The sequence below is a fragment of the Bos indicus x Bos taurus genome, chromosome 28 (assembly GCF_003369695.1).
Source record: "Bos indicus x Bos taurus breed Angus x Brahman F1 hybrid chromosome 28, Bos_hybrid_MaternalHap_v2.0, whole genome shotgun sequence".
Classification (NCBI taxonomy): Eukaryota; Metazoa; Chordata; class Mammalia; order Artiodactyla; family Bovidae; genus Bos; species Bos indicus x Bos taurus.
In genome coordinates this window covers 3,108,164-3,135,988 of record NC_040103.1, presented here as the reverse complement: position 1 = coordinate 3,135,988, position 27,825 = coordinate 3,108,164, and the positions used below count along the sequence as shown (strand labels likewise).

General features: G+C 40.3%; 1 protein-coding gene across 1 annotated transcript in view; it reads left to right on the top strand.

The window, feature by feature from the left end:
- FMN2 (formin 2) overlaps positions 1-27,825 on the top strand; it is a 356,666-nt gene that overhangs the window by 187,875 nt on the left and 140,966 nt on the right. The window contains exon 7 of the mRNA XM_027530594.1: positions 3,272-3,359. Coding sequence (XP_027386395.1) covers positions 3,272-3,359 — 88 coding nt within the window. The remainder of the gene's footprint in view (positions 1-3,271; positions 3,360-27,825) is intronic.

Sequence of the window (27,825 nt, the reverse complement as noted above, 5' to 3'; positions counted from 1 at the left end):
AGACAGAGGAGCCTGGTGGCCTGGTCCATGGGATTGCATAGAGTCCAACACGACTGAGTGAGTTAACACATACACACACACACACACACACACCCCTTGAAGCTAGGGGGACCCTCCCTTCTTGTTCAGGGTAATTGGTAGGCATGAGAGCTCCCTTTGCTGGCCTTCCCAAGGCCAATTTTAGTTGAGGCTTAGAAATTACTTTTAACCAAAGTTTTTATAAGGATGTAATCAACATGTCAGGTCTGCAGGAAGGTCAAATGACATATGGGTGCAGCCAATTCCATGTATTTAGGAATCAGGGGTGATAGAACATCTTAGGAAAAGCAGTTTTGTCAGAGTAGCACAGATGGGATCCAGATTATATTTATTTGAAGTTAGAAACAGAAATTCTGTTCTATTTTTAGAACAGAATCTATGCCTTCTGCTTTTCTGATATTAAGTTTCTATTTTTCCATCTCTTAAGAGGCTATGGTTATCGATTTAAAAAATAGTTTAGGTGAATGGATTTAAATTGAAGTTCTAAGTTGAATAAAATATTTAAAGAGCAAACTGTGAATCAATTTCTATGGCTTTCCTGTTATGAGGTGCTGCCTCCCGTGGGGTATTAATGTCCCTTGCCTCAGGAAGCTTGCAGAAATAACTGTGGAGTTTCTGTGGTTAAGAAGAGGTGGCAAGAATACACTGAAGAACTGTGCGTAAAAGGCCTTAATGACCTGGATAACCATGATGGTGTGGTCACTTACCTAAAGCCAGACATCCTGAAGTATGAAGTCGAGGGGGTCATAGGAGGCCTTACTATGAACAAAGCTAATGGAGGTGACAGAATTTCAGCTGAGCTATTTCAAATCTTAAAAGATGAAGCTACTATTGTTGCACTCAATGAGCCAGCAAATTTGGAAGACTGCAGTAGCCACAGGACTGGAAAAGGTCAGTTTTCATTCCAATCTCAAAGAAGGGCAAGGCCAAAGAATGTTCAAACTACCATACAGTTGCACTCATCTCACATGCTAACAAGGGAATGCTCAAAATCCTTCAAGCTAGGCTAAAATAGTACATGAACTGAAAACTTCCAAATGTTCAAGCTTAATTTAGAGAAGGCAGAGGAACTAGAAGTCAAATTGCCAACATCTGTTGGATCATAGAAAAAACAAGAGAATTCCAGAAAAACTTCTACTTCTGCTTCTTTGACTACACTAAAGCCTTTGACTGTGTGGATCACAACAAATTGTTGAAAATTCTTAAAGAGATGGGCATACCAGACCACTTTACCTGCCTCCTGAGAAGCTTGTATGCAGATCAAGAAGCAATAGTTTGAACTGAACATGAAACAACAGACTGGTTCAAAGTTGGGAAAGAAGTATGTCAAGGCTGTATATTGTAACCCTGTTTATTTAACTTCTATGCAGTGTACATCATGCAAAATACCTGGCTGGATGAAGCACAAGCTGGAATCAAGATTGCTGGGAGAGATATCAACAACCTCAAATATACAGATGATACTACCCTAATGTCAGAAAGCAAAGAGGAACTAAAGAACCTCTTGATGAAGGTGAAAGAGGAGAGTGATAAAGCTGGCTTAAAAGTCAACATTCAAAACGTTAAGACCATGGCATCCAGTCCCATCACTTCATGGCAAAAAGAAGGGGAAAACGTGGAAACAGTGGCAGATTTTATTTTCTTGGGCTTCATAATCACTGCAGATGGTGACTGCAGCTATGTAATTGAAAGTCACTTGCTGCTTGGAAGAAAAGCTATGACAAACCTTGACAGCATGTTAAAAAAGAGAGATATAACTTTGCTGACTAAGGTCTGTGTATAGTCAAGGCAATGGTTTTTCCAATAGTCATGTATGGATGTGAGAGCTGGACCATAAAGAAGGCTGAGCGTTGAAGAATTTGATGCTTTTTAATTGTGGTGCTGGAGAAGACTCTTGAGAGTCCCTTGGACAGCAAAGAGATCAAACCAGTCAATCCTAAAGGAAATCAACCCTGAATATTCACTGAAAGAACTGATGCCTGATGCTGAAGCTGGAGTTCCAATACTTTGGCCACCTGATGGGAAAAGCTGAGTCATTAGAAATGACCCTGATTCTGGGAAAGATTGAAGGTATGAGGAGAAGGAAGCAACAGAGGATGAGATGGTTGGATGGCATCACTGATTCAATGGACATGAGTTTGAGCAAACTCCAGGAGATAATGAAAGACAGGGAACCCTGCTCTGCTGCAGTCCATGGGGTCTCAAAGAGTTGAACATGACAGCAAGTGAACAACTTCTGAAAGGGTTTGTTTTGTTCTCTACCTATATCCGTGATAGGAACCAAGAGTATTATGCTGTAATTTGTGTGACAGTTGGCAAGGATTATTTTATTAGTTTCCTAATTGATCAACTTAGGGCAGCTGTCACTTCTGGAATTTGACAATAAACATTTCTCTTTTACTCCAGTGTTTTTCCAAGCAAATTTATCATGGAATCCTGAGAGTAAATAGAAGTTGGTGCCCTACACATGATTGGTATCTGGTATAATAGTGTCATAAGCAGGAATTGTCAGTGGCGTGTTATTGTCTGGAAAACATAATTTAAACATGCCCACATCTGTGTTAGGAAACTTATCGGGTTTCTGTGGGCTAATTCTTCTGGACTCTGGAAAGATCTGAGATTGAGCTAACACAACCCATTGGATTTGATGATTGTATCACTGTTAATTAGTTGGAAAGTTCCTCACAAAATGTGGGCCAAATGCAAAATGAGAGCAATGGCCAGTAAAATAGTGAGCTTTCTCAAACAAACAAAAAAAAAACTGCATTAAACGCATTAAAAAAACTGCACATATTCTATTTTGTGGTCAAAGTAACCTGATCTAATAGATTCTCTGAGTACTTTTATTTTTCCCTTTACTATTGGCCAAAGTTTCAAGTTTCTGCATTTAAAATCAAAGAACGCTTTTAAAATCTCAGGCTGCAAGCGATCAGATGTATAAGTGTTATTTTACAGAGACCAATCTAATTTTCTAGGTGGTTAGAAATTTCAGTGTTGGTAAATCAGGCCCTTAAAAGGCTGATGAGAAGAACAGTGGTGGGAGTAATGAAGAGCAGGGTGAAGGCGGGGATTTTGAAGACAGGAAATGCAAAATCCAAGAGCTTTTTCACATCAGTTCTGATACGTTAACAATTCTGTTATTTGTTTCTCATTTAGGATAAAAATTACATGATATTAAGCATATCACTGAGTTCCTGTAACATTTCTTCCTTTTCCTTTCTTTCTTGAGCAGGTTGTCAAGTTACTAAGCAACAAAAGGTCTCAAGCAGTTGGAATATTGATGTCTAGCCTTCACTTAGATATGAAAGATATACAACATGGTAAGTGAAAAACGGGCTTCCCCTCTGGCTCAGCAGGTAAAGAATCCACCTGCAATGCAGGAGACAGTCTGCAATGTAGGAAACAAGAGTTCTATCCCTGGGTTGGGAAGACCCCCTGGAGAAGGAAATAGCAACCCACTCCAGTATCCTTGCCTGGGAAATCCCATGGACAAAGGAGCCTGGTGAGCTACAGTCCAGGGGGTCGCAAGAGTCAGATGCAACTTAGTGACTAAAACACCACCAAGTGAGAAATAAAATTTCAGCTTTTGAATATTCAAATTTGGGCTGAAGTGGAAAATTATTTCATACTTAGATTTCTGTGTGTATTGAGATTAGTATGTTTCCTGTGAGTACTACCAAACTTTCTGCCATGATTGTTTCTGAAAGGGTTATGGGTAATTTGACTCTTGTGTTATTTATCTGTCTTCTTAAGAACCTAATTCTCATGTGACATGTTTAGTCTGCATTAGTAAATACTTAACTTTTGATTCATAAGAAATACTAGTCCCACCGTGCTCTGTACCTGATTGACTGCTCCATGCCATGTCCGAAAAAGGACTGGTGAACACTCCTGAGATCCAGGTATGGGCTGTGTCTCAGTCCCCGACAGTACCTGGGGAGGATGGTCCACAGGAGAGAAAAGTCTCTGAGGGTGAGTCTCAGATGTTTGCTGAGCTAACACAGCGAAGAGGAAGCAAACCTAAGACTTTGTAATATATCAGCTAAAACCAGTGTAGGAGTTACAGGAAAGCTTCTTTAGATTGTTGTTTTTAAAATGATCTTATGATTGGAGATGTCAAAGAGTAGACTGGATTGCCATATGTAGTGATTAAACGAAAGCTCAGAGCTGTTCAAGAGACTACATGACCATTTGTCTCAGATGTCCGTAAAGCAAAGAGTGGGTGATGGGGTGTGTTCTCTTCCTCCTCTGGTTCTGATAGGCTATGAGATGCTGAAAGAATCACTAAAGCAGCTTTATTATGTATAACTTTTTAGTGTGGACAAGTGGTCCCTCTTTTTTCAATTCCTTGGATGGCTAGAATGTAACCCCTAGGCTTCTCTACCCGTGTTATTTTTTCTAGTATCCATCAAAGATAGTTTCAAATTACTCTTGGCCACTTATATATTGTTGGTTATCCAGACCCATGGAAGCAGTGATATGGTGGTGACCTTTTGTTATTTCTTTAATGGTGCTGTTTTAATTTACATCTTTAACCAGGCTTATAAAATATTCTCTATATTTGGAATTAGGATGGCTTTTTACCATTTTTAAAATGGTTTTTGTGTCAGTGTTTTAATACTCGACTCTACTTTGCTCTAGACAAATATCCCTATCCATATCACTCCATCACATTGTGCTGAAAGATACTGCCCAAGGTGAAAAAAGGAGTTAAATCTATATTCAAATGTCCCTTGAGCTGTTCTGAGCCTTAGAGTAGATTTTTTTTTTTTTAAACTTTACATAATTGTATTAGTTTTGCCAAATATCAATAAGCAGATTAAATTTTCCAATGGAATGCCAGTTTACCTGTTAACAAAATACGGTTTATAAATTGTGAAAAGATTTACTTGGCTTTCCAGCTTACCACTTTATGTATAGGGATTCTATTTGGTTGGCTTAAAATAATGTGTGGAGTAACTCATAAATAGCACAAGCTTGGCATGCCCTGTCACTAGAAGAGTAGCTCAACCACAATTTAAATTTTTATTAAACTGCTTTGATGGTGAGGAGAGTTTCTCAAGCTGAAGCATTAGGGGCCATTGTCATGGAACAGGATGCAAAGGCAGATGCCAGGAAGTATTAGGTTGGTGCAAATGTAGTTGTAGTTTGGGACCATGAATTTTAAATCATTATAACTAGGCTCAAACACATCTTTGTTAATCAAAATAGGAACCATTATAATCAACACATTTTTGCCAGCGAGAAATAAGTTTGCTTATTCCTGTAGTGTAAAAATCTGTGCTTCAGGATTCAATGAACTGTTGGAAAGCATTTTCGGCTTCCTGCTCATTATGGAAGTGTTTTCCCTGCAAAAAGTTGTTGATACTTAAAGAAGTGGTAATCAGTTGGCAAGAGATCAGGTGAATATGGCGGATGAGGCAAAACTTCATAGCCCAATTCGTTCAACTTCTGAAGTGTTGGTTGTGTGACGTGCAGTCGGGCATTGTCGTAGAGAAGAATTGGGCCCTTTCTGTCGATTAATGCTGGCTGCAGGCCTTGCAGTTTTCAGTGTGGGTCATCAGTTTGCTCAGCATACTTCTCAGATGTAATGATTTTGCTGGGATTCAGAAAGCCGTAGTGGATCAGGCTGGTAGCAGACCACCAAACAGTGACCATGACCCTTTTTTGGTGCATGTTTGACTTTTGGAAGTGCTTTGAAATTTCTTCTTGGTCCAGCCACTGAGCTGGTAGTTACCAGTTGTCATATAAAATCCACTTTTCATCACATGTCACAATCTGATCAAGAAATAGTTCATTTTTGTTGTGTAGAGTAAGAGAAAATGACACTTCAGAATGACAATTTTTTTGATTTGTGGTCAGTTTATGAGGCACTCAATGACATCACTGACTTGATGAACTTGAGTTTGAGCTCCAGGAGATGGTAAAGGACAGGAAAGCCTGGCATGCTGCAAGTCCATGGGGTTGCAGAGAGTCGGACACAACTGAGCAACTGAACGACAACATGAAGCACTCACTTATCAAGCTTTTTTACCTTTCTATTTTGCTTCAAATGCAGCACAACAGTAGAATGGTTGACGCTGAGTTCTTCAGCAACTTCTCGTGTAGTTGTAAGAGAATCAGCTTTGATGATGCTCTCAAGTGGTCCTTGTCAACTTATGATAGCTGGCCACTATACTTCTCACCTTGAAGGCTCTTATCTCCTTTGCAATGCTTCTTGAACCACCATTGAACTATATTAGCAGTTCCTGGGCCAAATGAGTTGTTGATGTTATACGTTGTCTCCACTGCTTTATAGCCCATTATTTACTCAATAGGAAAATCACTCGAATTTGCTTTCTGTCTAACATCATTTCCCTAGTCTAAAATAAGTATAAAATAAACAGCAAGTAATAAGTCATTAGAAAAAGAACATAAAGTGAAAAATATGCATTAATATGATGTATATATATATTCATAACCATAATTTATTTAAGAGAAATAAGATAAACATAACCACATTTATTTAAGAATGTATTCTAATACCAAATGGCAAATTTCAACAGTGCAAAACTTCAATTACTTTTGTGTGTGTGTGTAGCGGAGTTTTATTACAGTGAAGAGGGGCAGAGAAGGCTTCTAACATAGACATCAGAAGGGGTTGGAGAGTGCCCCCTTGCTAGTCTTTAGCAAGGGAGCTATATACTTTTTAAATTAGTTATTACAATAAATCAAAAGAATGTCTCAAGGTTGTAAAAATTTTACCAGACCCACGCTCACAATTTACATTTTAAGATAACAAATAGGATTAGTCAGAAGTTTTTCAGGAAGGAGAAACTGTCCTCAAGCAGTTATATCTACGTTGTTATATAATCTTTAGTACAGAGTTTAAGCTGAGTTGTGTTGTTGCTTAACCATCAGCGCAGGGCTTAAAGGAAAAAAAGTTTTATGTGACGAAGACTAAGGAATGTAAAGCAAAAAAAAAAAAAGACATTTGTCCTTTCCTCTTGCTTGAGAATTCCAGACCCCTCTCTCCTCCTCAGGGACCCTGGACTTCTTAGCAACCTGCGTAAGAATTGACTCTCTCATTTCCCCCTTTTCTGTTATGAGCATTATGTTGCCAAGGGAAAGGGGCGTCATTTTCATTCCATAACTACTTCCTGCTGTGATGGGGTGATATCCCTAAATTGTTGAGGCAGTGTATTCTCTTAACCCTCATGTTGAGGGTCTCTGATCCAGGGGCCCCAAATAATAGTTGAAGGAGGCCGTGGCACTCTAGGAGCCTGGACAACCATTTGTAACTTAAAAGCTTTCACACTGTTGGAAACAAATTCAGTTATATAGTTAAAGATGCAGAGAGCAAACAATAAAAACAGAATAGTTAGAATTATTATGATTAAGATACTTTGCCACCACGGGGGGCTAGTTAACATTTCCCAAAGTGAGGTGACTGAGGCTTCAGGAGAATCCATAGCCTGAATCATCTTGTTCATGTGTTTAGTAAAGTGAGTAACATTAGTACTCATATCTGGTATAGAGTACATCATGAGAAACACTGGGCTGGAAGAAGCACAAACTGGAATAAAGATTGCCAGGAGAAATATCAATAACGTCAGATATGCAGATGACACCACCCTTATGGCAGAAAGTGAAGAAGAACTAAAGAGCCTCTTGACGAAAGGGAAAGAAGAGAGTGAAAAAAGTTAGCTTAAAACTCAATATTCAGAAAACAGATCATGGCATCCGGTCCCATTACTTTATGGCAAATAGATGGGAAAACAATGGAAACAGTGAGAGACTTTATTTTGAGGGGCTCCAAAATCACTGCATGGTAACTGCAGCCGTAAAATTAAAAAATGCTTGCTCCTTGGGAGAAAAGTTATGACCAACCTAGACAGCACATTAAAAAGCAGAGACATTACTTTGTCAACAATGGTCCATCTGGTCAAGGCTATGGTTTTTCCAGTGGTCATGTATGGATGTGAGAGTTGGGCTATAAAGAAAGCTGAGTGCCGAAGAATTGATGCTTTTGAAATGTGGTGTTGGAAAAGACTCTTGAGAGTCCTTTGGACTGCAAGGAGATCCAACCAGTCCATCCTAAAGGAGATCAGTCCTGAGTGTTCATTGGAAGGACTGATGTTGAAGCTGAAACTCCAATACTTTGGCCACCTAATGCGAAGAGCTGAGTCGTTTGAAAAGATCCTGATGCTGGAAAAGATTGAAGGCAGGAGGAGAAGGGGACGACAGAGGATGAAATGGTTGAATGGCATCCCTGACTCAATGGACATGAGTTTGGGTGAACTCCAGGAGTTGGTGATGGACAGGGAGGCCTGGTGTGCTGCAGTTCATGGAGTCACAGAGTCGGACACGACTGAGCGACTAAACTGAACTGGTATATATGTACAACGTTGGGTATGAATAATAGTACAAGTTCCTCCCTGTGAGGCCATTAGAATACCTAAAGCCAATCTGCTTTGTAAAATCACCTTTCTAATTTGTATTTGTTCACCGTTAAGGGCTGAAATAGCTTTTTCAGAATCTTGTAAATCCTGTTGAGTACAGTTACTCAGAGCATCAACTTGTGGCATAATATCTGTAGTTCCCAGAGAGGGAATGAATATTGCAGCCATATGGTCATACCAGTGAAATACAGACCTTGCCTAGCGAGCTTTACTTGTGGCAGATGAGCAGGCTTCTCTGGAAGCTCTGAAGATATGAAGCCCTGAGTAAAAGGTAAACCTCGGGTGCATCTCCCTATCCAGCAAGGGGAAGCCATGCCCACAGGTAAGAGCCACATATCCAGTAAGTCCTGTTTGGAGCAAACCAGCATGACTCAGATATCCAGTCCCAATCCGTGCCTGGCCAGGCAAAGGGAGGACCCGAACTGGGATTGGAGAACACAGGAATGATTACATTGCATATTTCTTGAGGCAAAAATACCAATTGTTTCCAATTGTTTTAATTATGTTGTTGGCTAACTTCTGGGGATGACTCTATTTGTTCCCAGCATATGGGAACATTAGATAGTAGGCATCTCTTTTCGGGAATTAACCATATGAGCTCATCCCATATTTGATAAATATCAGGTAGGAAACCACGAGGTATAGACCCATTTACCTTCTTATATGCAGAAAAATAGTCATTAAACCGAAATAAAAGTAAAAGTGAAAGTGAAGTCGCTCAGTTGTGTCTGACTCTTTGCGACCCCCTGGACTGTAGCCCAGCAGGCTCCTCTGTCCATGGGATTCTCCAGGCGAGAATACTGGAGTGGGTTGCCATTTCCTTTTCCAGGGGATCTTCCTTTTTTTTTTTTAATTTTATTTTATTTTTAAACTTTATATAATTGTATTAGTTTTGCCAAATATCAAAATGAATCCACCACAGGTATACATGTGTTCCCCATCCTGAACCTTCCTCCCTCCCCATACCATCCCTCTGGGTCGTCCCAGTGCACCAGCCCCAAGCATCCAGTATCGTGCATCAAACCTGGACTGGCAACTCGTTTCATACATGATATTTTACATGTTTCAATGCCATTCTCCCAAATCTTCCCACCCTCTCCCTCTCCCACAGAGTCCATAAGACTGTTCTATACATCAGTGTCTCTTTTGCTGTCTCGTACACAGGGTTATTGTTACCATTTTTCTAAATTCCATATATATGCATTAGTATACTGTATTGGTGTTTTTGGGATCAAACACAGGTCTCCTGCATTGCAGGCAGAGGCTTTACCCTCTGAGCCAGCAGGGAAGCCCAACCAAAATAATGTATTATCAAAGTTGAAAGTCACATTATGTGCATAGTCCCTGAGTGTGTAGTCGTTTGAATCCCAATTTATTGTCAGAGGGTCTAGAATCTGTACTTTGGATGGCCCTGAGCCCCAGAAACTATCAGTACAGAGTTCAGTTTGTTGGGTCAGGCAGGTACCTTTGTAAGTTTCCCAGGGGGCCCTAGTGGTAAAGAACCTGCCTGCCAGTGCAGAAGAAGTAAGAGACCCACGTTCAGTCCCTGGGTTGGGAAGATCCCCTGGAGGAGGGCATGGCAACCCACTCCAGTATTCTTGCCTGGAAAATTCCATGGACAGAGGAGCCCGGTGGGCTACAGTCCATAGGGTCGCAAAGAGTCAGGCACAACTGAAGCAACTGAGCACAAACGCAGATACTCTCGGGGCAGAGGCAGGCTCTGAGCTGGCTCATCTCTGAAGGTTATCTCCTGTATTTTGATTAAAATGCTAGTTCCTATCTTGTCAGCTCTTTGAAGCCTTTAAAATATTTTTCAAATATATTTTGTTCAGCATTTTTAATTGTTCTCAATGGGAGGATTCCTTTAAATAATCCAGTATTGTTCTCAAAAATTGGTATTATGAGAGTAGCTATAGATTTGCAGTTTAGTGAAAATAAACTGAATTTTCTGTACAGCTTTTGATCTATAAGGAGTCAGTGCGGTATTCAAAACTCTCAGGTCCATTTTGGTAGATAACAGTAGCTGTAAAAGAATTCTGAATTTCATAAGGGTCAGCTTTATCCTCCCAGCCCCTAGTCTCACTGCTGGGTAGAGTATCCGCATGGTTTATCATCCAGGGTGAGATACTTCTGAGAATGGAAGGGGTGCCGTTCATAATGCTGCCTGGACAACAAGTGTGAAGTGGACATTTTCCAGGCACACCCGTAGTAGGGTCGGACAAAGCAATTTCTGATCTAATTCTCTCTTGTTTAGATATTTATTAAACCAACATTTATTGCCCAGAAGGAACACAAGAGTTTGAAAAGCCTGCTCTGTAACCCTGAGGTTTCCTGGCTGTCTGTACTTGGAGATCCTCTCACCAGTATCTTTTCTGAAAGATTTGCTCTGTGCCAATGCAGTCATACCACACAGCGAGGGGTCTGTTGTCCTCAGTCTGCACGAGACACTGGAAACCCAGCACAGCCAGAGCTGCACCCAGGCTATTAGGGGAAAGCCTCCCTAAGGATCCCCGCTGTGGACTCCTGCATGGGGCTCTCATGCTCTTGTGCATCTCTAAGAGATTTCATCTAATCCACAGGCCTATGTACCTTTAGTGTCACCAGCAGACCCCCGTTTCAGATGTTAGTGTGGCAGGTATGTCTGAGGACCTTGCAGGAACTGCCTCTGGAGCATGGCTTTTCTTACTGGTGCCGCCAGTCACATGGAGGCCCAGGCGCTGAAGTGTTAACTGCCTACCCAGTTCTGCTCCCTTTGTGCACGCATGTCAACAGTGATTGCAGATACAGTGGTGAGACACACCTAAGAAAGTGTGTAAAGATCCCTCACAGGGAAGTGTGTGTCACTGTCCCCCCAGGACAGTGACCCCTGGTTCCTTCCCTCCTTTTCATGCCTTTCCTGTATAAAGCCAGTTGGTATTGTTTGCACAAGGGCAATGAATACTAAAGTATGTCACTGAAATTTCTATTGCGTTTAAATGAGATTTATGCATTTAAAATTAATTAAAAAAAAAAAAAGAAACCCTAAATGAGATTTATGTAAAACTGCATAGTATTACATCAGCAATATAGTTGATAAAGTAAATGAAACATGGTTATTTTTATTATTTGGTCTCTAAGCTTAATGATTGCTTTTCAAACATTTTTTCATTTTTTAAAAAATGTAGTTAAGGATACCTTATAAGGACAATAACATGCTTTTAGATTTAAATCAGAAATTCCTGTAACATCTGTCTATTTCTGACTCTTCATTGGATCCTGTGTTGTGGATGTTTTGATATTCGCTCGTTGACCCCTTTAAAGGGGCTCAGAGCTAAGGAGCCTCATCCTGACCATTGTATAGGAAGGAATTGCCTGAGGTTGCAGATGCTTAAAAAGGTAATCATTTCGATATTTGGCAAAACTAATACAATATTGTAAAGTTTAAAAATAAAATAAAATTTTTAAAAAAAAGGTAATTGCTTCTGACAAACAGGAGATACATTCTAAAATCTTTCATAATCAAATCTTTTTATCAGTATCCAAAGAGATGGAATTCAGTATTGCTTTGAATTGTACACTCCCACCCCATTGTTACTGATGGTTGTGTAAAATGATCCAGTTAATTTCTATTTTGCAGGGAAGAGAATTGCAGCTTATAGATCAAGCGTATCTGAGGCTTCCCCTTAATAAGGACACCCATCCATCTGACTCCTTGTTCAGTGTTGTCTATAGTATGTTAGCTTGTCTCAGAGTGAGGACCTCTGTTATCTAATAAAATGCAAAAACAGAACTGGCAGGAGAACATAATACTTTTGGCCACCAATATGGAATTTTAAAACTTCGGAGAATATCAATTTAGTAAATTTTGTCTCTTGCTTTAAGGGTCATTTTATAAGACCCTGTTTGCTTATTGACTCTGTTTCTTAGAGAAAAGAAGTTGTGGGTTTCTTTTTCACATCTGTGAGTTAAGTGAAGAAAAATATTTTTTAAAAAACCAATTAATGGAGTTGTTCATTCTTGATGGAACCAAGCAAAGATAAATAAAAAAATTTTATATAAAAAGCAGTCTAGGCTATGGCTATCAATGAACTGAAGCATATTGTGATTATTTATGAGTCTGGTGGTACCTCTAGATGGAACTTCCTATGCCCCCCTTTTAGGAACTAGTTGCTCAGAGAGTATGTAGGGAAACACAGAGTATCTCCCTGGTGTGGTCCTTGGGGATGACTAACCATCTAAGCACATTTCTTCTTAGCATCTCTGCTTCCCTGGGTTTCCCTCCACTTTCTGGTGTAGTCTAGCAATGTTGGGGACATGGATTCTGGGACCAGGCAGGCCCCCTGTTTTCTGTTATGGATGAAATGTTCACTCCCTTTCTCCCCGTTCCTACACTGAAGTCCTAACTTTTCAATGTGATACTATCCAGAAGTGGGGCCTTTGAGATTAATCAAGTTGAGATGAGGCCAAGAGGCTGGAGCCCCCATCATGGGATTAGCATCCTAATAAGAGGAGGGAAAACCAGGACTCTGCCAGCCAGCAAGAGAATCCACCCCAGTTCCAGTCTCCAGAACCTTAAAAACTGATTCCTGTTGTTTAAACCATCCAGTCTAAGGCACATTTGAAGCTCAGCTCTGCCACTGGTTAGGTGGGTAAATCTGGACAAATGTCTTCCTCATCTCTGTTTCTTAGCTTCCTCATTAGTAAAAATGGCTGTAAAATGAGTGATTTCCTATAAATATGTGCATGTGCACTCACATGCAAACACACACACAAGCCCACATAGATATTCAGACACATATTCACACATGCATGCTCATTGGCACCCACACACACAATACCCTTCCTTCATTCCTTAGGGAATGAGCTGTGTTTTCCAGATGTGGGAGTATTTGAAACTCCAGCTGGCCACTCATGGAGAAGGGAGAGTGTAAAGGTTTTATTCCTCCTTCCTTGCTCTGAGTGGTTCCACTACAAACCTTGCCTGGGAGACAGCCTTGTGATGGAATTCTCAAGTGAGAAGTGAGAGGGGAGAGATGGGAGTTCAAGTTCAAGGGGAACGTAAATGAGGCAAATTTGATTGTTCTTAGCTTGGGTTTTCCATCACTATTACCGAAACACTGAATTAGTACTGGGTTGTGTCCATTCCTGTTTCCGGAATGGAGACAGATATGAGAGTTATGTGTATCAGCCACTCTTCAAAGTTGGCTGTGTAGTTTTTGGCTCAGATGGTAGATAATCCACCTGCAGTGCAGGAGTGAAGTGAAGTAGCTCAGTTGTGTCTGACTCTTTGTGACTCCATGGAGTATAGCCCACCAGGCTCCTCTGTCCATGGGATTCCCCAGGCAAGAATACTGGAATGGGTTGCCGTTTCCTTCTCCAGGGGATCTTCCTGACCCAGGGAACAAACCCAGGTCTCCCGCATTGCAGGCAAATGCTTTAACCTTGGAGCCACCAGGGAAGCCCTGGTGCAGGAGCTGTGGGTTCAATCACTGAGTCAGGAAGATCCCCTGGAGAAGGGAATTGCAACCTGCTTCAGTATTCTTGCCTGGAAAATCCCATGGACAGAAGAGACTGGCAGGCTACAGTCCATGGGGTCGAAAAGAATGAACATGACTGAATGACTGACACTTCTTTATCTGAGAGGAGAGTAGTTTGTTTGGCTCTTGAAAGGCTGGGATGTCCTGTAGCCATGTGCTTTCTCATCACCATCTCTGTGCTGTGTGTCACCACACCCCACACGCATTGCCAGTGGGTACTGGAGGCAGGGAGGACGGCGGTGGGGAGGAGTTAGGCTTTAGTGGTAGGGTTAACCTTGGTGATGGGTGTGAGCAAAATCTAAGTACATGGGCAGATGATTCTGTTTCTTGCTTTGACATACTATTTTCCTGAAAGGTGAACTAGTTTCTAGCATTGAGTGTAAAGCATGAGAACACTTAAAAATGAACTAGTTTCTAGCATTGAGTGTAAAGCATAAGAACACTTAAAAATGAGGAAATGCTCTTTCTCAACTGACAGAACTTTATAGGATGTTTCGTGGTGACTCTATCCCTGAGTATTCTGGTAGCTACTAGTGGAGCAGTTCTTTTACCCCTGTGCCTGCCACTGAATAATAGTTTTCTTATGAAACGGTGTTACAGTTGCATTCTTAACCTTTCTTAAAGTAATGAAGTATAATATGTCAAAAATGTTGCTTTTCTTCTTCCATTTTTATTGTTACAATGACTGCACAAAAACTCACCAGTTTTGATGTTTGTTTTTTTTTTGGTTATCCATTTTATTTATTTGTTTATTTTAAATACAAATTTATTTAATTGGAGGCTAATTACTTTACAATACTATATTGGTTTTGCCATACATCAACATGAATCCGCCACGGGTATACACATGTTCCCCATCCTGAATCCCCCTGCCACATCCCTCCCCGTACCATCCCTCTGGGTAATCCCAGTGCACCAGCCCCAAGCATCCTGTATCCTGCATCAAACCTGGACTGGCGATTTGTTTCTTATATGATATTATACATGTTTCAATGCAATTCTCCAAAATCATCCCACCCTCTCCCTCTCCCACAGAGTCCAAAAGACTGTTCTATACATATGTGTCTTTTTTGCTGTCTCACATACAGGGTTGTCGTTACCATCTTTCTAAATTCCATATATATGCGTTAGTATACTGTATTGGTGTTTTTCTTTCTGGCTTACTTTACTCTGTATAATAGGCTCCAGTTCTAATGGGGCTCTAATCCACCGCATTAGAACTGATTCAAATGTATTCTTTTTAATGGCTGAGTAATACTCCATTGTGTATATGTACCACAGCTTTCTTATCCATTCATCTGCTGATGGACATCTAGGTTGATTCCATGTCCTGCCTATTATAAACAGTGTTGCGATGAACATTGGGGTATACGTGTCTCTTTCAATTCTGGTTTCCTCAGTGTGTATGCCCAGCAGTGGGATTGCTGGGTGGTATGGCAGTTCTATTTCCAGTTTTTTAAGGAATCTCCACACTGTTCTCCATAGTGGCTGTACTAGTTTGCATTCCCACAGTGTAAGAGGGTTCCCTTTTCTCCACATCCTCTCCAGCATTTATTGCTTGTAGACTTTTGGATCACAGCCATTCTGACTGGTGTGAAATGGTACCTCATAGTGGTTTTGATTTGCATTTCTCTGATAATGAGTGATGTGGAGCATCTTTTCATGTGTTTGGTAGCCATCTGTATGTCTTCTTTGGAGAAATGTCTGTTTAGTTCTTTGGCCCATTTTTTGATTGGGTCGTTTATTTTTCTGGAATTGAGCTGAAGGAGTTGCTTGTATATTTTTGAGATTAGTTGTTTGTCAGTTGCTTCATTTGCTATTATTTTCTCCCATTCTGAAGGCTGTCTTTTCATCTTGCTTAGAGTTTCCTTTTTTGTGCAGAAGCTTTTAGGTTTAATTAGGTCCCATTTGTTTATTTTTGCTTTTATTTCCAATATTCTGGGAGGTGGGTCATAGAGGATCCCGCTGTGATTTATGTCGGAGAGTGTTTTGCCTATGTTCTCCTCTAGGAGTTTTATAGTTTCTGGTCTTACGTTTAGATCTTTAATCCATTTAGAGTTTATTTTTGTGTGTGGTGTTAGAAAGTGTTCTAGTTCGTTCTTTTACAAGTGGTTGACCAGTTTTCCCAGCACCACTTGTTAAAGAGATTGTCCTTTCTCCATTGTATATTCTTGCCTCCTTTGTCGAAGATAAGGTGTCCATATGAGTGTGGATTTATCTCTGGGCTTTCTGTTTTGTTCCATTGATCTATATTTCTGTCTTTGTGCCAGTACCATACTGTCTTGAAGACTGTGGCTTTGTAGTAGAGCCTGAAGCCAGGCAGGTTGATTCCTCCGGATCCATTCTTCTTTTTCAAGATTGCTTTGGATATTTGAGGGTTTTTGTATTTCCATACAAATTGTGAAATTATTTGTTCTGGCTCTGTGAAAAATACTGTTGGTAGTTTGATAGGGATTGCATTGAATCTATAGATTGCTTTGGGTAGTATACTCATTTTCACTGTATTGATTCTTCTGATCCATGAACATGGTATATTTTTCCATTTATTAGTGTCCTCTTTGATTTCTTTCACCAGTGTTTTATAGTTTTCTATATATAGATCTTTAGTTTATTTAGGTAGATATATTCCTAAGTATTTCATTCTTTTCGTTGCAATGGTGAATGGAATTGTTTCCTAAATTTCTCTTTCTATTTTCTCATTATTAGTGTATAGGAATGCAAGGGATTTCTGTGTGTTGATTTTATATCCTGAAACTTTACTATATTCATTGATTAGCTCTAGTAATTTTCAGGTGGAGTCTTTAGGATAACAGAAACAGAAGATATTAAGAAGAGATGGCAAGAATACACAGAAGAACTGTACAAAAAAGATCTTCATGACCCAGATAATCATGATGGTGTGATCACTGACCTAGAGCCAGACATCCTGCAATGTGAAGTCAAGTGGGCCTTAGAAAGCATCACTATGAACAAAGCTAGTGGAGGTGATGGAATTCCAGTTTAGCTGTTTCAAATCCTGAAAGATGATGCTGTGAAAGTGCTGCACTCATTATGCCAGCACATTTGGAAAACTCAGCAGTGGCCACAGGACTGGAAAAGGTCAGTTTTCATTCCAATCCCAAAGAAAGGCAATGCCAAAGAATGCTCAAACTACCGCACAATTGCACTCATCTCACACGCTGGTAAAGTAATGCTCAAAATTCTCCAAGCCAGGCTTCAGCAATATGTGAACCGTGAACTTCCTGATGTTCAAGCTGGTTTTAGAAAAAGCAGAGGAACCAGAGATCAAATTGCCAACATCTGCTGGATCATGGAAAAAGCAAGAGAGTTCCAGAAAAACATCTACTTCTGCTTTATTGACTATGCCAAAGCCTTTGACTGTGTGGATCACAATAAACTGTGGAAAATTCTGAAAGAGATGGGAATACCAGACCACCTGACCTGCCTCTTGAGAAACCTGTATGCAGGTCAGGAAGCAACAGTTAGAACTGGACATGGAACAACAGACTGGTTCCAAGTAGGAAAAGGAGTTCGTCAAGGCTGTATATTGTCACCCTGCTTATTTAACTTATATGCAGAGTACATCATGAGAAACGCTGGACTGGAAGAAGCACAAGCTGGAATCAAGATTGCTGGGAAAAATATCAATAACCTCAGATATGCAGATGACACCACCCTTATGGCAGAAAGTGAAGAGGAACTAAAAAGTGAAAGTAGAGAGTGAAAAAGTTGGCTTAAAGTTCAACATTCAGACAGAATATGAAGATTGTGGCATCTGGTCCCATCACTTCATGGGAAATAGATGGGGAAACAGTGGAAACAGTGTCAGACTTTATTTTTCTGGGCTCCAAAATCACTGCAGATGGTGACTGCAGCCATGAAATTAAAAGACGCTTACTCCTTGGAAGGAAAGTTATGACCAACCTAGATAGCATATTCAAAAGCAGAGACATTACTTTGCCAACAAAGGTCTGTCTAGTCAAGGCTATGGTTTTTCCTGTGGTCATGTATGGATGTGAGAGTTGGACTGTGAAGAAGGCTGAGCACCAAAGAATTGATGCTCTTGAACTGTGGTGTTGGAGAAGACTCTTGAGAGTCCCTTGGACTGCAAGGAGATCCAACCAGTCCATTCTGAAGGAGATCAGCCCTGGGATTTCTTTGAGAGGAATGATGTTGAAGCTGAAACTCCAATACTTTGGCCACCTCATGCGAAGAGTTGACTCACTGGAAAAGACCCTGATGCTGGGAAAGATTGAGGGGAGGAGGTGAAGGGGACCACAGAGGATGAGATGATTGGATGGCATCACCGACTCAATGGACATGAGTTTGAGTAAACTCCAGGAGTTGGTGATGGACAGGGAGGACTGGTGTGCTGTGATTCATGGGGTTGCAAAGAGTCGGACACGACTGAGCAACTGAACTGAACTGAACTGATGTAGAGGATCATGTCATCTGCAAACAGTGAGAGTTTTACTTCTTTTCCAATTTGGATTCCTTTTATTTCTTTTCCTGCTCTGATTGCTGTGGCCAAAACTTCCATAACTATGTTGAATAGTAGTGGTGAAAGTGGGCACCCTTCTCTTGTTCCAGACTTTAGGGGAAATGCTTTCATTTTTCACCATTGAGGATAATGTTTGCTATGGGTTTGTCATATATAGCTTTTATTATGTTGAGGTATGTTCCTTCTATTCCTGCTTTCTGAAGAGTTTTTATCATAAATGGATGTTGAGTTTTATCGAAGGCTTTCTCTGCATATATTGAGATAATCATATGGCTTTTATTTTTCAAAATTTTGATGTGGTGTATTACATTGATTGATTTGCAGATATTGAGGAATCCTTGCATCCCTGATATAAAGCCCACTTGGTCATGATATATGGTCTTTTTAATGTGTTGTTGGATTCTGATTGCTAGAATTTTGTTAAGGATTTTTTGCATCTATGTTCATCAGTGCTATTGGCCTGTAGTTTTCTTTTTTTGTGGCATCTTTGTCAGGTTTTGGAATTAGGGTGATGGTGGCCTCATAGAATGAGTTTGGAAGTTTACCTTCCTCTGCAATTTTCTGGAAGAGTTTGAGTAAGACAGGTGTTAGCTCTTCTCTAAATTTTTGGTAGAATTCAGCTGTGAAGACGTCTGGACCTGGGCTTTTGTTTGCTGGAAGCTTTCCGATTACAGTTGCAATTTCCGTGCTTGTGATGGGTCTGTTAAGATTTTCTATTTCTTCCTGGTCGAGTTTTGGAAAGTTGTACTTTTCTAAGGATTTGTCCATTTCTTCCACGTTGTCCATTTTATTGGCATATGTTTGCTGATAGTAGTCTCTTATGATCCCTTGTATTTCTGTGTTGTCTGTTGTGATCTCTCCATTTTCATTTTTAATTTTATTGATTTGATTTTTCTCCCTTTGTTTCTTGATGAGTCTGGCTAATGGTTTGTCAATTTTATTTATCCTTTCAAAGAACCAGCTTTTGGCTTTGTTGATTTTTGATATGGTCTCTCTTGTTTCTTTTGCATTTATTTCTGCCCTAATTTTAAAGATTTCTTTCCTTCTACTAACCCTGAGGTTCTTCATTTCTTCCTTTTCTGGTTGCTTTAGGTGTAAAGTTAGGTTATTTATTTGACTTCTTGTTTCCTGAGGTATGCCTGTATTGCTATGAACTTTCCCCTTAGCACTGCTTTTACAGTGTCCCACAGGTGTTGGGTTGTTGTGTCTTCATTTTCACTCATTTCTATGGAAATTTTGATATCTTTTTTGATTCTTCTGTGATTGGTTTGTTGTTCAGCAGCGTGTTGTTCAGCCTCCATATGTTGGAATTTTTAATAGTTTTTCTCCTGGAATTGAGATCTAATCTTACTGCATTGTGGTCAGAAAAGATACTTGGAATGATTTCAATTTTTTTGAATTTACCAAGGCTAGATTTATGGCCCAGGATGTGATCTATCCTGGAGAAGGTTCCATGTGTGCTTGAGAAAAAGGTAAAATTCATGGTTTTGGGGTGAAATGTCCTATAGAAATCAATTAGCTCTAACTGGTCTATTGTATCATTTAAAGTTTGTGTTTCCTTATTAATTTTCTATTTAGTTGATCTATCCATAGGTGTGAGTGGGGATTAAAGTCTCTCACTATTATCCTGTTACTGTTAATTTCCCCTTTCATACTTGTTAGCATTTGTCTTATATATTGCGGTGCTCCTATGTTGGGTGCATATATATTTATAATTGTTATATCTTCTTCTTGGATTGATCCTTTGATCATTATGTAGTGTCCTTCTTTGTCTCTTTTCACAGCCTTTGTTTTAAAGTCTATTTTATCTGATATAAGTATTGCTACTCCTGCTTTCTTTTGGTCTCTCTTTGCATGGAAAATCTTTTTCCAGCCCTTCACTTTCAGTCTGTATGTGTCCCCTGTTTTGAGGTGGGTCTCTTGTAGACAACATATGTACGGGTCTTGTTTTTGTATCCATTCAGCCAGTCTTTGTCTTTTGGTTGGGGCATTCAACCCATTTACGTTTAAGGTAATTATTGATAAGTATGATCCCATTGCCATTTACTTTTGTTTTGGGTTTGAGTTTATACACCCTTTTCTGTGTTTCCTGTCTAGAGAAGATCCTTTAGCATTTGTTGCAGAGCCAGTTTGGTGGTGCTGAATTCTCTCAGCTTTTGCTTATCTGTAAAGCTTTTGATTTCTCTTTCATATTTGAATGAGATCCTTGCTGGGTACAGTAATCTGGGCTGTAGGTTATTTTCTTTCATCACTTTAAGTATGTCCTGCCATTCCCTCCTGGCTTGAAGAGTTTCTATTGAAAGGTCAGCTGTTATCCATATGGGAATTCCCTTGTGTGTTATTTGTTGTTTTTCCCTTGCTGCTTTTAATATTTGTTCTTTGTGTTTGATCTTTGTTAATTTGATTAATATGTGTCTTGGGGTGTTTCACCTTGGGTTTATCCTGTTTGGGACTCTCTGGGTTTCTTAGACTTGGGTGACTATTTCCTTTCCCATTTTAGGCAAGTTTTCAACTATTATCTCAAGTGTTTTCTCATGGTCTTTCTTTTTGTCTTCTTCTTCTGGGACTCCTATGATTCGAATGTTGGGGCGTTTAATATTGTCCTGGAGGTCTCTGAGATTGTCCTCATTTCTTTTCATTCCTTTTCCTTTTTTCCTTTCTGATTCATTTATTTCTACCATTCTATCTTCTGCTTCACTAATCCTATCTTCTGCCTCCTTTATTCTACTATTTGTTGCCTCCAGAGTGTTTTTGATCTCATTTATTGCATTATTTATTATATATTGACTCTTTTTTATTTCTTCTAGGTCCTTGTTAAACTTTTCTTGCGTCTTCTCAATCCTTATCTCCAGGCTATTTATCTGTGATTCCATTTTGATTTCAAGATTTTGGATCATTTCACTATCATTATTTGGAATTCTTTATCAGGTAGATTCCCTATCTCTTCCTCTTTTTTTGGTTTGGTGGGCATTTATCCTGTTCCTTTATCTGCTGAGTATTCCTCTGTCTCTTCATCTTGTTTATATTGCTGAGTTTGGGGTGGCCTTTCTGTATTCTGGCAGTTTGTGGAGTTCTCTTTATTGTGGAGTTTCCTCGCTGTAGGTGGGGTTGTACAGGTGTCTTGTCAGGGTTTCCTGGCTAGGGAAGCTTGTGTCGGTGTTCTAGTGGATGGAGCTGGATTTCTTCTCTGTGGAGTGCAATGAAGTGTCCAGTAATGAGTTATGAGATGTCAGTGGGTTTGAAGTAGCTTTGGGCATCCTATATATTGAAGCTCAGGGCTGTGTTCCTGTGTTGCTGGAGAATTTGCATGGTATGTCTTGCCCTGGAACTTGTTGGCCCTTGGGTGCTGCTTGGTTTCAGTGTAGGTATGGAGGCGTTTGATGAGCTCCTGTCGATTAATGTTCCCTGGAGTCAGGAGTTCTCTGGTGTTCTCAGGATTTGGACTTAAGCCTCCTGCTTCTGGTTTTCAGTCTTATTTTTACAGTAGTCTCAAGATTTCTCCATCTATACAGCACCATTGATAAAACATCTAGGTTAAAGATGAAAAGTTCCTCCACAGTGAGGGACACCCAGAGAGGTTCCCAGAGTTACATGGAGAAGAGAAGAGAGAGGAGGGGGTTAGAGGTGACCAGGATGAGATGAGGTGGAATCAAAAAAGAGACAGCAAGTTAGCCAGTAATCACTTCCTTATGTGCGCTCCACAGTCTGAATCGCTCAGAGATGTTCACAGAGTTATACAGAGAAGAGAAGAGAAAGGAAGGGGACAGAGGTGGCCAGGAGGATAAAGGGGGGAATCAAAAGGAGAGAGACAGATCCAGACAGTAATCAGTTCCCTAAGTGTTCTCCACCATCTGGAACACACAAAGAGATTCACAGAGTTGAGTAGAGAAGAGAAAGGGGAGGGGGGAGATAGAGGTGACCTGGTGGAGAAAAAGGAGAGTCCAAAGGGGGAGAGAGGAGTCAAGCCAATAATATCACTCCCAAGTAAAAATGGGTACTGAAGATTGGGTTCTTAAAGGTACAAAATTGATAACAAATACCAAAAAGCAAAGATTAAAAATCTACAGTAGAGGTTGGATTTTTAAAAATACAGTATTGAAAAGAAGAAAAAAAAGTCACAAAAATTATAAAAAGAATATATATATATATATATATATATATATATATATGAAGTTACCTTTAAAAAATAGGGTCTTTTTTTTGCAAAGTAATAGTAGGTTATAAAAATGAAAAGTAAAGGAGTAATAGAGGACTTAAATTTTTTTTTTAATTACATAAAGAAGAATGATAGTAAAAATAGTAAAAATATATCTAGAACTTTCTCTGGTGTTGTTGTGGACAGTGTGGGGTCAGTTCATTTTCGGATAGTTCCTTGGTCCAGCCTACATTTCTCAAGATCTATAGGCCCTTTCCTATGTAGTCTGTTCTAACTACAGGGTTTTAATCTATTGCACCTGTCACTTCCAAGGAGGTTCCCTCTGTTTTATCTTCTTCTGTTTGCTGGTCTCTTCCGTGTCTGATTTCTGCCCTGACACAAGAGGGGCAGTGGTGAACACTTTTTAAAGCTCACTTGTTCAGTTGCATTGTGGGGAGGGAGGGGGGCTGCAAACAAATAACACTGGTGTGTGTTTACAGTGTCTCAGCCACACTGGGCCTGCCCTCGTTCAGGGCGCATGTGTCCTTCCTGCTCACACTGCTCAGCCTCTATGTTGCTCTGCCGGGAACTGTCGGAGGCCAGCCCTGGCCTGCATGCACCTCCCAATTCTAAGCCGCTCAGGTTCAGGCACTCAGGAAGTCCTCAGAGGCGCAGACTCAGTTGAACCTGCACTTTGTGCCCTTTCCAGGTCCAAGCAGCTCAGGTGATGAGGTGTTTGACGAGCACAGTCACTGCGACTTATCGCCTCCCCCGTCCCTGACGCGCGGTTTTCTGGATGTACAACCGCCGCGCCTTCTCAGGCAGATGTTGAGTGTCCAGAACCCCAAGAAGTCTTAGTTAGCAAAGAAGCCTGCTTGCAGTTTGGTAGATAATGTCTCTCTGGGGCTGCGATTGCCCCCTTTCGGCTCTGGCTGCCTGTCACTGGAGGAGGTGCAGCCGACTAGCTCTGTGCAGTCCTTTGTTCTGTGAGCGGGTCTGGCGGTGTCTTAAGTTAGGGCTTTTCACGTGGTAGCTATCCCACAGTCTGGTTTGCTAGCCCAAGTTAGTTCCCTCAGATTGCCCTCAGGGCATTCAGGCCTGGTTCTTACTCTAAGCAATGCAACCCACGCCTCCATGCCCAGCCCCTGCTTGCTAGTGGCGGGTGCAGGCATCTGTGCTGCTTCTCCACTGGGGGAGTTATCGTTGGGCTTGTAATCTGTGGGGTTTAATTATTTATTTATTTTTCCTCCCAGTTATGTTGCCCTCTGTGGTTCCGAGGCTCACCACAGACTTGGCAGTGAGAGTGTTTCCTGGTGTTTGGAAACCTCTCTTTTTAAGACTCCCTTCCCGGGACGGAGCTCTGTCCCTACCTCTTTTGTCTCTTTTTTTGTCTTTTATATTTTCTCCTACCTCCTTTAGAAGACAATGGGCTGCTTTTCTGGGTGCCTGATGTCCTCTGCTGGCACTCAGAAATTGTTTTGTGGGATTTACTCAGCATTTAAATGTTCTTTTGATGAATTTGTGGGGGAGAAAGTGGTTTCCCCGTCCTATTCCTCCACCATCTTAGGACCACCCCCTGATGTTTTTTTTTAAATGCACACTGATATGACAATATACAGTACAATCTAAGACAATGATTTCAAATGAAGTTAAAGGACAACTAAGTGCTACTAGAGCCATCTTACAGAAAAAAATCAAATGGACTTTTTGGCCAACCCAATATATTGGCACACAGGTTAAGGTAGGGGAAATTTAAAATGCATCAAAAATAAGTAAAACTTCAGTTCAGTTCAGTTGCTCAGTCATGTCCAACTCTGTGACACCATGGACTGCAGCACACCAGGCCTCCCTGTCCATCACCAACGCCCGGAGCTTACTCAAACTCATGTCCATTGAGTCAGTGATGCCATCCAACTATTTCATCCTCTATCATCCCCTTCTCCTCCTGCCTTCAATCTTTCCCAGCATCAGGGTCTTTTCAAATGAGTCAATTCTTTGCATCAGGTGGCCAAAGTATTGGAGTTTCAGCTTCATCATCAGTCCTTCCAATGAATATTCAGGACTGATTTCCTTTAGGATGGACTGATTGGATCTCCTTGCAATCCAAGGGACTCCCAAGAGTCTTCTCCAACACCACAGTTCAAAAACATCAATTCTTCAGTGCTCAGCTTTCTGTATTGTCCAACTCTCACGTCTATACATGACTACTGGAAAAACCATAGCTTTGACCGGATGGACCTTTGTTGGCAAAGTGATGCCTCTGCTTTTTAATATGCAGTCTAGGTTGGTCATAGCTTTTCTTCCAAAGCACAAGCATCTTTTAATTTCCTGGCTGCAGTCACCATCTGCAGTGATTTTGGAGCCCAAGAAAATAAAGTCTGTCAATGTTTCCACTGTTTACCCATCTATTTGCCATGAAGTGATGGGACCAGATGCCATGATCTTAGTTTTCTGAATGTTGAGTTTTAAGCCAACTTTTTTGCTCTTCTCTTTCACTTTCATCAAGAGGCTCTTTAGTTCTTCTTCACTTTCTGCCATAAGGGTGGTGTCATTTGCATACCTGAGGTTACTGATATTTCTCCCAGCAATCTTGATTCCAGCTTGTGTTTCATCTAGCCCAGCGTTTCTTGTGATGTACTGTGCGTATAAGTTAAATAAGCAGGATGACAATATACAGCCTTGACGTACTCCTTTTCCTATTTGGAACCAGTCTGTTGTTCCATGTCCAGTTCTAACTGTTGCTTCCTGATCTGCATACAGATTTCTCAAATTTCAGGTCAGGTGGTCAGGTATTCCCATCTCTTGAAGAATTTTCCAGTTTGTTGTTATCCACACATTCAAAGGCTTTGGCATAGTCAATAAAGCAGAAGTAGATGCTTTTCTGGAACTCTCTTGCTTTTTCAGTGATCCAACAGATGTTTGCAATTTGATCTCCTGTTCCTCTGTCTTTTCTAAATCCAGCTTAACATCTGGAAGTTCATGGTTCATGTACTGTTGAAGCCTGACTTGGAGAATTTTGAGCATTCCTTTGCTAGTGTGTGAGATGAGTGTAATTGTGTGGTAGTTTGAGCATTCTTTGGTATTGCCTTTCTTTGGGATCAGAATGAAAACTGACCTTTTCCAGTCCTGTGGCCACTGCTGAGTTTTCCAAATTTGCTGGCATATTGAGTGCAGCACTTTCACAGCATCATCTTTTAGGATTTGAAATAGCTCAAATGGAATCTATCACCTGGTACTAGCTTTATTCATAGCAGTGCTTCTTAAGGCCCACTTGACTTCACATTCCAGGATGTCTGGCTCTAGGTGAGTGATCACACCATCATGATTATCTGGGTCATGAAGATCTTTTTTGTATAGTTCTTCTGTGTATTCTTGCCACCTCTTCTTAATATCTTCTGCTTCTAAATAAAACCTAGGTATAACAAAGTATTTCAGAAAGGCTGAAGTATGAAGAGAAGTGAAATTAGGCCCAACACATGTGAATCAAAAAAGCAAGAGTTATGATCTTGATATGTGACAACTTAAAATTCAGGCCAGGAACATTATGTGAACAACAACAAAACAATGAAAACATATTCTTAATACTAACAGCTATAATTCACAATGAAATTATAATAGATTTGAATTCATGTCCCTCTAAATAGAGATGCAACTACATAAGAAAGAAACTATGTAATACTTACAAGGAGAGACAGGCACATTAATAAGAGTAACTTTAAACCACTTTGGTCAAAACAGATCAAGAGGGAAAATACAAATAAGGATTTAGAATATATAAACAGAAAAAATTATATCTTATATATACGTATATAATATGTATTCTCAAGGTACATGAACTATTTAGGACTATTGAGTATTCTCAAGGTACATGAACTATTTAGGACTATTGACTATTAAGTCGCAACAAAAATGTCAAACAATGTCATAACACAAACTTATTTCCTCATCTCATACAGTAAACTATTAATGGATTAAAAAAAAGAGTTGTGAACTTATAGCCCATGACAGAGAAAATCAAAGTTTACACACTGAAACTTGGCATGTTCCTTTCATTGTATTACAGATGGTTTTGACTAAAAACTTGGGTCTCACAAAAACTTTTTCCAAAATATTTATATGTACAAAAATCTAAAGAACACACATATTTATCATGATACACTTAGAATAACTGTGGTTTACTCAACATGTCGTTAATATGTATAAAGTGTGGTGGGCTGGTTTATGTGTGTGTTGAGTCATGCTTGGTCATTTGTTCAGTTATGAAGGTTTTCTGTTTTCTCTGTTGATATATATATTTGTATGTAAGGGTTATTTTGATGGCTCATTGTCCAGAGGAATAAAGTAACCGATAATCATGGAGGACATTAGGATTTCTCTTATGTGATTGCTTTTAACTAATTAATTTGACTGCCTCAGGTCTCAGGTGCTATGCACAGAACCTTCACTTTATCATGCAGGATCTCTTATTGCAGCTCACAGACTCTAGTGGTGGTGCGTGGACTCAGTAGTTGCAGCTTAGTTGCCCCGTGGCATATGGGACTTTAGTTCCTGGATCAAGGATCAAAGCCATGTCCTCTGTGTTGGCTTGTAGATTCTTTATCACTGAACCAACAGGGAAGTCCCTCTAATGTGACTTTAATGCATAAAATGTTGCTTCTAAAAAAGATACAAGCTTTCCAAATATAAGATGGCACTGCCTCTGTTCTAATCCATCCCTTGTTGTTTCTGAGCTTCAACTACTCATAGCCAGCTGTATGGGGGAGGGAAAGCCCTGCTGGAGTCGCATCCTCCTGACCCAGCAGGACCAAGCTCACGGCTTGACTCTGGTGGAGGAGACTATGGTCCCTGCTTCTCCCAGTCCCCTCCGCCTTTATTACTCTAAGTATCCAGTGCTTTCATCACTTCTGAAGCTGCAACCCTCCTCTAATTGAGTTAATGGATCAAGATGCACTTACCCTTCTCACGGCTTGTAAGATTTTTTTTTAAAGAACTTTTTATTGTCAGAGCTCTTAACATCCTTGATCACTGGCAATCCATGCAAACTGTGAAACAGAAGACAGGCATCAGTGTGAAGAAAGCTTCAGGTGGAACAATCAGGTGGAGAAGAGGTTTAACCCTCCTTGGGTACCATGAATTTTCCCTACAACTAGATCAACTATCATGTAATATAATACAAGTTCTAAGTCTCATCTC